General features: G+C 31.7%; 1 protein-coding gene across 1 annotated transcript; it reads right to left on the bottom strand.

The window, feature by feature from the left end:
• Positions 1–8,760: 8,760 nt before the first annotated feature.
• LOC139853957 (uncharacterized) lies at positions 8,761–9,605 on the bottom strand. Its single transcript, XM_071843292.1, has 2 exons — positions 9,215–9,605; positions 8,761–9,071 (listed from the first exon to the last, which is right to left on the bottom strand). Exons 1-2 carry the CDS (start codon positions 9,603–9,605, stop codon positions 8,761–8,763), a joined length of 702 nt encoding a protein of 233 aa, XP_071699393.1.
• Between the last annotated feature and the right edge of the window lie 3,924 nt (positions 9,606–13,529).

The raw sequence follows: 13,529 nt of genomic DNA, 5'->3' as shown, positions 1-13,529 counted from the left end.
TCGATAATCCAACCATAGAATGTAATTTTTGAGTACTTGTGTCTATTTCGTCAAACATTTATAAAAGCAGCGCATGTATTCTCAGTCCCAAAAATATATATTGCAAAATCATTTAAAAAGGGAGTAATGAAACTCACAATACTGTATTTCGTAGTAAAAATACATATGACGGCATTGAACAAATGCAAGGTTGACCTCGGATTCACGAACCTATATCAATTGTATATTTATTAAAATATGTAAACGTAATCGAGCAAGTTTATATAAATTATTGTTAATAATATACTTGTTATAGTATTTGTTATTTAGATCAATTTAATATATTTAATTTATATATATATATATATATATATATATATATATATATATTTATATATATATATATATATATATATATATATATATATATATATATATATATATAATATAACTAATATTTATCGTTCTTTAAAATATGTTAATAATAAAAATATATATTAGGGTTTATATATGATAACAATATATATTTACGTATTATCTGATACATTATATATATATATATATATATATATATATATATATATATATATATATATATATATATATATATATAGATATATATATATATATATATACATAGATTAGTAATTATCATTTTAATAATAACAGTATGGTGATATGTAATTTTAATATTATTGTAATGTATTTTTATATAAGAAATATGCGTTTGTAATAATACTGGTAATGATAAGAATGATAATAATAATGACAGTAATAATAGTAATAATAATAATAGCAACTATGAATATAACAATTTTACTACTAATGATAATAAATTTACTAATAACAATACTAAATATTATGTTAATAATAATAATGGTTATAAATGATATCAATATTAATAATAATATTAAAGATAATAAAATTAGATTTTAAATGATGATATTAATATTAGTAACAACAATAATATTAATAATAATGTGACAACCCGAAATTTTTTGACCAAATTTAAACTTTATCTTTAAATGATTTAATGTTTTCGACACGATAAGAAAAGTCTGTAATGTTGAGTCACGAAAGTTTTGGAACTATATTCATGTAATCAATTATTCTTTGACTATTCTCGAAGATTCACGAACAATATATATATAACTTAATGTGCATATATATATATATGATTTCAAGTTATTTAGTAAATGATAGTAACATTCGATTATTGATTCGATTGATATTTAGATAAGTTAACTAAAACGTTTAAGATAAACCAGTAAAACACTAATTTGCTACAGTATGTTCGAATTGCTACAGTACCCGAAAAGCTACAGTGTTTTTGAAAATCACTATTTGCTACAGTACCGAAAAGTACTAGTTTTCTAAGCATACGAAAATGCATTCGAGAAACTGGAACCGGGACATAAGTTGAGTAACAACGTACGAGTCAACGGATCAAAAATTACAAGTCAACTATGCACGTGAATATAATATAATATATAATTAATTATATAAATTAAATATATTATATTTATATTATAATAATATGTCGACAAGCTAGTGTACAAAACGATTGTCAGCTGGATCCCATAGCCATGCGATCGTATGGCCAAGGAGGCTAAACCCCATGCGATCGCATGGGGTACTATTTCAAGTCAGGTACTATAAAAGCTCGATCTGGTTCCAGCTGAATCTATCTATCCCTCTTTCTCTAATATTACTCCGTATATTTATTTAATTTATTATTATTATTATTATTATTATTATTATTAAGATTAATATTATTATTAATCTTATTATTATTATTAGTAGTATAATAATTATTAGTATTATACATAAAATACTACGATGTGGTTATGTCCAAATGATTTCAAAATGGTTTTCGAGCAAGATAGAGCTAAGGAAACTATGGGTTATAACTATGGAGGTTATGGGTAATGTTCGTGGGTATTGTTCGCAAGTCAAACCTAGTGTTTATCATCTTCGTTGCCTCTACGTACTTTCCTGCAATATTGAATCACAATATTGATACGTGAACATTCATATCTTATCTTTTATATATTAAAAGTGTATCCAAGTCTATTGCTTGAGTATATATGTTTATGCATTCTTGTATGCTAAATTTCGTCGTTAAACAGTTTATGATGAATCACGAATTAAATACATAAATTACTGATAAAAGGTATATGATATGCATGTTTTTGGAAAGCTGGCTAAAAATCAATAACTTTTCATTTAGAAATCGCGTAATTTCGATGAACGAATTTAAAGATATGGTCAACTGAATTATGATTGACATTAATTGAATTGCTTTTGAATCTGCAATTGATATTTAAACAACTTGTTTATAAGATTGATAAATTGGATTTTCAAATATTACTAATCGAGTAAATGAATTTCTATATAAGGCACGTCTCGTCTTGTTGAGCAATTGTCAAAATTGATTGTTTTATCATATTTTAAAGCCTTATAAAAACTATAGTTTAATTTTACAAAAATTGGGAAACTATGTGAAATGTTAGAATGTTTCGATTGCCATGATCATTCAACTATAGTATTGAGTCAGATTGACTTTTTGAAATGACTTTTGATAACTTTTGTATGTCGGTCTCGAGCATTAGGATTGTGATACACTATGACCTGACCTAGCTTAATAGACATTTATTGACCAACATATGTTCTCTAGGTTGAGATCTATGGTTATTTGGTATTCCGAGTTTCGGTCACATTTCGGTGAACGACTTTATGTGCTGCTAAAGTGAGTTTCATTTCTCCCTTTTTAATTGCTTTTGCAATCTATATTTTTGGGCTGAGAATACATGCACTTTATTTTAAACGCAATGGATACAAGTACATACTAAATTCTACACCGAGTTTGAACCGAAATTCCCTTAGCTTTGGTAACTAGTAACTGCCAGTTATAAGAACTGGTGGGCGCGAGTAGTTGTATATGGATCCATAGGGCTTGACATCCCCGTCTGTTCCAGGTATAGAAACCCTAGCCTGAACTATAAAACAGACGTATGCTATTTGAGTTTAGTACACGTTGGTTTGCGTGTATTGTACATGTTGGTTGCATGTATGTTAAAACAGGGGTACTTATTATATAGACGTTAAAGTTTAGTTACCAGGGTGCTCAATCTTGTAGAATATTTTGATAAACGTTTCTGGATGAAACAACTGAAATCTTGTGATCCACCTTTATATACAGATTATACGAAACATTAAAACTATGAACTCACCAACCTTTGTGTTGGCACTTGTTAGTATGTTTATTCTCAGGTTCCCTAGAAGTCTTCCGCTGTTTGCTTATATGTTATACAAGATATGTGCATGGAGTCATACATGCTTTATTCGAGAAAACGTTGCATTCACAAATCATCACCATCTATCTTATTTTGACTGCATTGTCAACAAAAGTATTATTGTAAACTATTATATTACGGTGATTGTCTATATGTAGAAATCATCAGATGTCGAAAACCTTTGATTTAAATATTCATTTATGGTGTGTTTTTTCAAAAGAATGCAATGTTTACAAAACGTATCATATAGACGTCAAATACCTCGCAATGAAATCGATGAATGGCGTGTTCGTTCAAGTGGATTTGGAGCGATCGTCACAAATAATCATATTTGTAATAATAATAATAATAATAATAATAATAATAATAATAATAATAATAATAATAATAATAATAATAATAATAATAATAATAATAATAATAATAATAATAATAATAATAATAATAATAATAATAATGAAAGAACTTTTTACCTCAAAATAATCTGATAACAAAAAAAAAATGCCCACGGTCAGGTTCGAACCCGAGACCTCCCGCTAACCCATCAACACCTCAAACCATTGAACCATTTCAATTTATCTGATTTAAACTCAAACAGATTAATTATAACCCGTAATTACTTCCTGTTATATTTTCTTCTTTATCTTCAATTCAAAATCGACCCAGGAATCATTCCACCTCAATTTACTCGTTTGTTTTATGATTTATACAATAAACAGAAACAACCATATATATTGTTTGAATTAATTTAAAACGGAAAATAAAAAAAAATCTGTACAGACCACGAAGGACACATTTGAACTCTAATTCGATTTTGAATTTTTAGAACGTTTCAGGCTATAATTATAACATGAAAAAGTTTTCAAATCACTATTAGAAACTATCTGGATCCTTAATTGAACATAAATCATCATCTGGAAATCGAATTTCGCTATGAACAAGAATGTTGACTTTTGAATCCGAAAGTTTGACTTGAAAATTAGAAATCGATAAGAAAAATTAGACTTTGAAACTTTGTATATAGTTCGAGTATGAGATTTCAAACACAATGGCATTTTTACGTTTTGGAAATTTGTTTGAATTCGAGGTTTTGATAAAGTGGATGAAGAACAGAGTGGCGAGCCTTTTTCTTCAAAATTTTCAATTTTATTTTTCTGTTTTAAATCAAATTGTGTAAGTAGAGGATTATATTGAGGTTAAGTGATAATATTACAGCTAAACTGACTCAATTAAGTTTGTTTTGTAGTAATTGATTCAACAAGAAAATAGTCGGTCAGAAGAAAAAATATAGCAAAACAAAATTGTCCCTAAACTGTATTTGTCTTTGTGTATGACAATTGGATCAATTTGTTTAATCAAGCAGACAAATTAAATAGTATAGATAACGATTTTAAACGAAATTTGTAGTTATCTGTGATACATTTTATTTTTAATAAATATTAATGATAAATATGTTAATATTAATTATAATAATACTAATAATAATTATATTAATAATAAATAATAATAATAATAATAATAATGATATTAGCTAAAATAATAATAATAATAATATTGTTCATGACAATAATACTAATTTGTATTATTTATAATAATATTTACAACTATAAAATAACGATTTTGTTTTTAAAATAAAATAACAATAATAATCACAATAATAATAAAAATTATAATTTAAGTTCTAGTTATAATAATATTAGTGTTAGTAATGATAACAATAATATTAGTTATAATAATAATAATATAGCAATTCCAATGTATCAAATTTCATATTTATGTATTATACATAATAATAATAACACTGTTATTAATATTAAATGCTTATTCTAATAATAGTAAAGAAACTAATAATAATGAGATTAGTAAAGATAACAAATTTAATACATTAAATTTCATATCTATATATAATATAACTAATACCGATTGTAAGTAATAATAACATTACTATAATAACTATATTTTATCTTGGTATTAATATATTATTAATTATGTAATATTTAATATTCATATAATATATTATATAATAAATTTTATTGAATATTCATTATTTATAAATTTTATATATATATATATATATATATATATATATATATATATATATATATATATATATATATATATATTATAACATCATATATATTTATATATAGTTTCATTTTAAATTTCACTTAATTATATTGTATCTTATTTTTACATATTTATATTTTATAATTTCCAATTATATATATATATATATATATATATATATATATATATATATATATATATATATATATACATATTTATTTACAAACATTGTTCGTGAATCGTCGGGCACAGTCAGAGGGTAATTAATTACATGAACTCAGTTCAAAGTTTTTGAGATTTCAACACTACAGACTTTACTTATCATGTCGAAAACATTAAATCATATGAAGATTAAGTTTAAATTTGGTCGGAAATTTCTGGGTCGTCACACGTGGTTCGGATCGGACTAAAAAACGGGTATTTATTTCGTGATTTTTTTTAAAAAAAAAACACAATTTTATTAACTTCAACTAAAGATATACACTGGTACATCACAAATGATATCGAGATAGAATTCTACGCTAGTATCTAACTATTTAACATTTCATTATACACGAATTTTTACAACAATTTAAGTTAAGAATACTTGCGGATTATGTAACCACTCGTGCCACTCGATCTTCTTATTTTTGCACCTCTATGCGATCCATTCAAAACTCTTAATTTGTATCTCGTTTAATGCCACCGGAGGAACTTGAAAACCTTTTGGTTATTATTCTTCCAAATGAGATAGCAGCTTGTCCACTTAACCGTTTGCCAAATTCTTTTACCCAATTTCGAAACTTGTGAAGAGATGTTACCACAAAATAGATTGTTCTAAGTTGGTAGAGCCAAATTAATACCCCACCAACTAAAAACTTTTTCCCAAATTGCAATAACATTTTTACAAGTATTGAATGTTCAACCAATTCAATGCCATCATCGCATAGTGGACAACTAACGGAATTGAGATCAGTACCCCGTTTATCAAGTTCTAATAAAACGGACAATCTTTTTTGCTTTGCCCTCCACACAAAAACTCCCACTTTTTTGGAACTAAATTTTTTTTTTAGTTTCCATGCCATTCATGTTTGATGAGAATTCGCAAGACATGATGAGTTTCGTGAGACTTTGTATAGAAAATTTACCGCACCCACTTAGTTTCCACACCCAAGAATCTTCTTTATCCAGATCCATGACCAAAGAAGATAATAAGGTTTTGAGTTCATCTTGCTCGCCCTTCGTTTGCCCGCTTATACTCCGCAACCAACACCTCTTTGTCACGCAATGTTGTCCATTCCAACTTAACCAATCCATCACTGTTGCATCTTGATTTGAGTCTAGCTGCACCAACCTTTTGAAGACGTCTTTAAAAGGTTTGTTGTTGTACCAATCTTCAATTCAAAACTTTGTACTCATACCATTGCCAATTATTCTTGAAAACGAGTTGGTAAATTCCACCCCCATGTTGTCGATCTCAAAACCCGTTTTCACAATACTACTCCATGCCGAATTAGTAGCCAAAAGTGTATCATTCCCACCCGAATTAAGTGAACCCGAACCCCCATAAATACTTTTAATAACATTAACCACAAGGAAGTAGTTTCGATTTTAAACCTCCACCACCACTTTCTGATTAATGCTAAATCTTTAAAATTGATAGAACCCACATTAAGTCCGCCATCCCCCCATGGACGAATGACATCACACCATTTGACCCACGAGATTTTCGACTCGTCGCCCGACTCACCCAAAAAAAAAATTACGTCTCACACACTCAAGTTTTTTAAGCACACTAGGCGGGGCATGGAAGAGCAAAAAGTAATACATTAAGAACCGAATTCACGAGAGTTAAACGTCCACCGAATGACATCGCATGTGCTTTCTAATTCGATAACCTTTTATCGAATTTATCAATCACCGTTTTCTAACTTGATATTTTACTCATCTTTGCACCAATTGGTAACCCGAGATAAATAAATGGAAATGAGCCAACCTTACAACCAAATAAACTAGCCATCTCCTCTACTTCTTTTTTGTCTTTACCCACACCGAAGAGATTACTTTTGAAATAATTAACTTTCAAACCGGAACTTAATTCAAACACTTAAGGAGTTTCATAAGATTTTCAATATTGTCCAAACTCCAAGAATCAAATAAGATGGTATCATCCGCATATTGAAGGTGAGAAATAGGTACTTTATTCGTCCCAATTTCCACACCATTAAATAACTTTTTCGACACTGCAGATTTAGATAACCAATTAAGACCTTCCATCGCTATAATAAAAAGAAAAGGCGAAAGAGGATCCCCTTGCCTTACCCCTCTACCAAGTTTGAAATATTTTGTTGGTGAGCCATTTACAAGGACGGAAATTGAAGCCGATCCACCATTTAATCTAAATCTTCCATTTATCCCAAAACCTATGAACCCCATCATATCATACAAAAATTCCCAATTAAGGCTATCGAAAGCCTTTTCGAAATCAACTTTGAAGATCATACTTTTAACACAATTGTTCTTTAAATATTCATGTGACTCATTTGCAATAAGAACCCCCATCGATAATATTCCTTCCTTTTATAAAAGCATTTTGTTCAAAACCAACAAGATGATGGATCACCTTTCTAAGGCGGATCGAAAGTTATTTTGCAATAATTTTATAATAACTTCCAATTAGGCTAATTAGCCTATATTCATTTAGACTTACCGGATCCGAATTATTTGGTACGAAGGTGATAAAAGAAGAGTTGCACCCCGTAGAAAGTTCACCTGTTTTCCAAAATTTATTGATCGCTGAAACTGAATCGTCACGAATTATACCCCGGAATTTCTTGAAAAATCGCATATTGAAACCGTCCGAGCCCTGGGCTTTATTACTAGCACATTCATTTATTACATCCCATATTCCTCTTCATTAAACCTTGCCTCCAGAGCACTTGCTTCTTCTACTGTTAACATGAACCAACTTGTCCCTATATTCGAATTATTGTCAGCAGTTACTGGGCTTCCAGGCCCACCAGCATTTAAGCTGCTCGATCCAATAACACTAGGACAGTTCGGCTCAATAGTTTGATATGGCCTAGCATCCAGAGATTTGGCCTAATAGCAATCTGGCAGCCCACTAGTTTCGAGCAGTTTCCAGTATTAAAGTTAAACAATTTTTGGAAATGTTCGAATACTACATTTTTGACCACACCGGATCCTCGTTCCACACACCATTCATATTAATACCACGAATGTTACACTTGTTGTATTTCCTACGAATCGAAGCATTAAAAAACTTCGAGTTTTCATCCCCCTCGAGATTCCATTTTATTCTTGCATTTTGCTTCAACATATTTGATTTTATTCTTTCCTTTTCAATCCAATGACGCCTACAATCTAACCATGTTGCTCAATCCGAATCACTGAGATTACTATTCTCCACTTTTAGTTCCTAATCCATTGCTTCTTTTTGTAGATCCTTAATTTCACTATCTAAACTACCAAAGTTTGATTTACTCCAACTTTTTAAAGCCAATGTCACATTTTTAAGCCTATCCCTAAAATTACAATCCAATCTAGAACCCCAAATTGGTTGTTCCCATGCCTCCAAGATGACCCGGTCAATATCAACACAATTGAACCACTCATCGAACACTTTAAATGGATTTGAACCATAGTCAATCACTTTATCCATGAGAACCAATCGACAATGGTCTAAAAGATTACGGTCAAGAGCAATAGTAGATAGATCGTCCCAAAGACCTATAAACTTGCCACTAACCAAAAATCTATCTAGTTTACTAAACTTCAAGCCGTCGTTACTAATGCGGGTGAACTTCCTACCACTAATAGCAATATCAATCAAATTATTTCTCCTATAAACTCATTATATCTATCGGCCCTACTTTGATGGAATTGAGAGTTAAGTCTATCTGAGGGATCTCTCATCTCCTTGAAGTCATCGCATAGTAAATAAGCTGAATCAACACTATTGACAAGATTATTCAACGAATCCCACATCAATTTCTTACTTCTGTCATTATGAGGTCCATATACATTAACAATAATTGATTCTTCACCCGATTTTTTCCACTTACCCTTAATTGCCAAATAAAAATCACCACTTGTTGCATCAATAATCGCAAACTTCGATGTGCCCCATATCACAAGCAACCCTCCCGATTTACCCACAACTTCCTTTTGAACATAACCATAATTCGCATCTCCCCACAAAGATTGTACCCAACTATCAGACAAGATTTTACACTTATTTTCTTGAAAAACCGCGATACACATCTTTCAGAGATACAAATATTATGTACCCACCCAAATTTACCCTTAACCATAAAACCACAAACATTTAAAGACACAATATTCATTGATAACAAAAAGAAAATGAAAAGGAAAAACATACTTACTGAGGATAAGAGGTGGGCCACCTCAATCCGATTTGTTCGCCATATTTTTTCACTTCATCACTGTTGATCGATTTAGTAGGAAACTCTAAAATGCCTTACGATCGATTCTTATCATCTTGTACTTTCCTGATTCTCAATTTTAATTTCCTTCCACATGACTTACATTTATATCTCAAGGGTTTACCACAGTTGGGATTGCACCTAGCCATACATTTGAAACGCGTTATCCTTGAGGCCGTTGTATGATTTGTCATTGCTTTTCAATAACACTCACTCAGTTTGATAAGTCTATCTATTTGGAGTTGCACCCTATTGATACAGAATCATGATAGTAAGATATGTTGGTTGCATTAGGTTTGTCCTTTCCCTCGTTGATTCTTGTATGGGCCCATTACTTGATTGTTTCTTTAGACCATTAATATTCATCACAAGGCCCACACTTAATTGGTCCTTTTTTCCTTTTTTTTTATTTATCTTTTTTAGATTTTTTCTCAACTTTTAACTTATTTGGCCCACTGATATCAGCTAAAAGTTACGTTTTCACCCCGGTATTGAGGCCCAAAAATAATAAAGTTCCAAGCTTTATAGCCAAAATACCTGCTTTATCGGAAGAAATTGAAAATTAAGTAATTACAAAGACGGTGCAAAAAGAATAAAGAGAATCGGAGCTAAAACGAAGATTCTAGAGCAAAAACGGTGAAAGACGAAAAATGAAGTTACGATCAAGGAAATCAATTTACGATCTAGTGAAAACAAGCTGACCAGGGCAGGACATACGGCTTGCCATGTAGCCTGCCAGTGTGAAAAATGGCCTGCCGTACGGCCTGGGCAAGCGGCCATGCAAAACGGCTTGCCAGCCCAAACTGCCGGGTCAAACGGCCTGCCATACAGCTTGCTAGCCGTATGCAGGCAAAAATCAAGTCCATTTAAAGGGCTTTTGTCATCCATTTTTAGACACACTTCAATTCACTTCTCTCTTTCTCTCTTTCTGCAATATTAATCATACTTTCAAGGTCTTCGACTCCGTGCGGGAAACCTAGTACCCGAAGAAGAACGCCGAAGATTGTATTATGAGCGGTCTGGAGTTTGAAGTTGTCACTTTTGTATTCGGTACTCGTTTAATCTACTGGTACTTCTATCCTTTGTCTTTATATAATGTCTTTCATTATTATGCTTTGTGATATGGTTGCCATGATTAACGACTAGTTATCTTTTAGTGTATGCTATGATGTAGTCAGTTATAATGCCGAAATAATATTATGGTTTGCGTATGTTGTCAAGATGCTTTCCGATTATGCTTTAAACTCAATCGCTTTTCCAACTAATAGAACGTAGTTATCGGCTCTGTTATTGGGAAGTCACAAACCCCAATCCAGAGTACACTATCTGTGTCACCCCTTGGTAAGAGAAGTCTATCAGATACAATGTAAGTTTGACTGAGGCACACCGGTTGTAGTAAGTCCACCGAGCCTTGGATTTCGACTGAGGACTCTTTCGTAGTGAAACATCTAACTAGACCCATAGTACATTGTTGATCCTAGACCATGCTAGTGTAGTCACTAAGCATATTACCTTCATACGTGCACGCTGAAGCACAACCGTTATTGTAAGCTGTACCTCTGCTAAGTAAGGCCATGGAACCCGGTTAGTGATGATTAGTACACCTCACCACAACGCGGTCTCAAGCATTGCACCCCGCTTGAGGGGTTCTTAGTTAATTAAGGAACTGTTTGTTTAAACACATAAAGGATTGGACCGTTGGGATAACCGAACGTGTTCATGGAAGTCAAACCTGATTTGGCCATGGTGTTCTTTATGGTTGAACTCTTTTTAAGGGCCTAACTACCTTTTTAAACCCAAACATTAACGAAATCATCAAAACACATCACGTCTCTCGGATACGGTATACCATGTATTCTATTATGCTTAAGAAAGTTTAGACATTTGTGGAATGTTAATACGTCACCCAACCGAGTCGCTCAATTGGATGAGCCGTCTGAACGTGTATGCCTGTAGTCAGAATGCACGACCGTCGGGGGTAAGGGACGTTGGTGTCTATTCAGAATCTTCAAGCCTAACGCATTACCTAGTGACATGTCTTATGATAGGGGATTTTAGGACTAGTGTAATGAATACAAGGTCACTACCTATTCATGAGCCAGCATTCCGTAATCTCGGTAAAGTAACTGACGAAACCATAGTATGCACTTTTTTTAACCTTATATGAATTACGAATTTTATCGCATTTACTTTATTTTACTTTATAAACTAGAAAACTTAAAATTAGGTAACAAACCACTACTTATTCACTTTAGGATTATCTTAAGCTTTAATTATAGGTTCGATTCTATTGATATCTTACAAATACGACCTAGGTCATACTTCTCTTACTCACCATGATAAGGAGTAGTACGATTTAGGCCCCGCTAAATATAAATTTAAAACTATTACCTCCTCTCCCGATAGTTGATTCTGACGCCTTGCGGCCTAACAAAACCGAACAAATAAAACCGTTCATTTCGGTCATATCACCCACCAACGTCTGGAACAGATTCATTGGGTGAAACATTATGTTGCGAATGGTCAGCCTTGGAATTAGGCTTATCCTGGATAATATCATCTGTCTTCGAATTCACAGATTGGCTGTCGTTGTTTTCAACTATCTCTGCAACTACCTCATCATTAAAAAGTACATCGATCCCCACAAAAGTAGAATCTTCATCTTCTATGTCCAGTGAAGATAGCGTAAGCAGGATTCGTTCTACGGAAAATAATGGTTGAGCACAAGCAATTTTCAGAATTTGGTTGCTTGTTTATCTACTAAGTAAGTAAGATTAACCACCAAATTGAAACTTGAATATGTAAACTAAGAACACAATTGAAAAGATTAAAGTGTAAACAATAAGATTAAAAGCCTTTATTCCTTCACAATCCCAATCTAACATGCATTCATTCAAACAAGTATTATGCTTATCAAGTATTGATCAAATCTCATAGACAAGATTTATTAGGTTTATCAATTCTAACTATCTTGAGATTGAACCATGTAACCTAGACACTATGTCTTTATCCTTAATCTAATTAACACTAAGTTGGATAAAGAACACAATGTTAAATCACTATAACTCAACTTGTAATAATCAAAATCAATAATACTTGCATTGATCAATAAACAATTGGTTTATAATATCACAATCCAAAAGACATAAGTATTATAACATTACAAACCACATAAACTTGAATGAAAAGAACACATGCATCAATTGTTCATGGAAGGAATAAAGATAGAGAAACTAGCCACTCATGTTGAAGGTGATGAACATGATGATCTTTTGTAGTTGCATGAAGAACACCTCCTTAATCTTGACTTGAATCTTGAATGATGATGTTTTGTGATGTGATTTGGTGTGTTTAGGGCTCCAAGAACTGATGTAAATGATCTATAATTCGTAGCCTAGGGTTTCATATATATAGGGATCAATAAGGGTGTTTCCCAAGTAGCAAATCCCTCAAATTCGGCCTAAAATTCTATCCAAAAATAGTTCCAGCTGCAAATTGCGCCTCACGGCCGCAATTTACGGCCAGCAGCAAAAATATGCCCGTTTTGAACCTGATGACGACTTTTGGCCAAACCCAGTGTAACGACCCGTCAAAATCGCTATTGACGCGACACGTTAATCATTGATTCCACAGCGAGGTTTTGACCTCTATATGATACGTTTTGATAAAATATTGCATTCATTAAAATAAGTGACTTTCTAAACATAGAAAGTTATAAACATGTGGGCGAGTGCTTAGGTAT

This window comes from Rutidosis leptorrhynchoides, chromosome 6 (genome assembly GCF_046630445.1).
Source record: "Rutidosis leptorrhynchoides isolate AG116_Rl617_1_P2 chromosome 6, CSIRO_AGI_Rlap_v1, whole genome shotgun sequence".
Taxonomy (NCBI): Eukaryota; Viridiplantae; Streptophyta; class Magnoliopsida; order Asterales; family Asteraceae; genus Rutidosis; species Rutidosis leptorrhynchoides.
Note: the sequence above shows the minus strand (reverse complement) of the source record. Positions and strands in the feature narration are given on the sequence as shown.

Bases quoted from the DNA above. Each gene is read 5' to 3' on its own strand.
- LOC139853957 (XM_071843292.1), bottom strand. From the start codon at position 9,605: ATGTGTATCGCGGTTTTTCAAGAAAATAAGTGTAAAATCTTGTCTGAT. The intron at 9,072-9,214 runs GTAGGGCCGATA...GCAAGTTTATAG, and splicing joins TAACTCTCAATTCCATCAAA to GTCTTTGGGACGATCTATCT.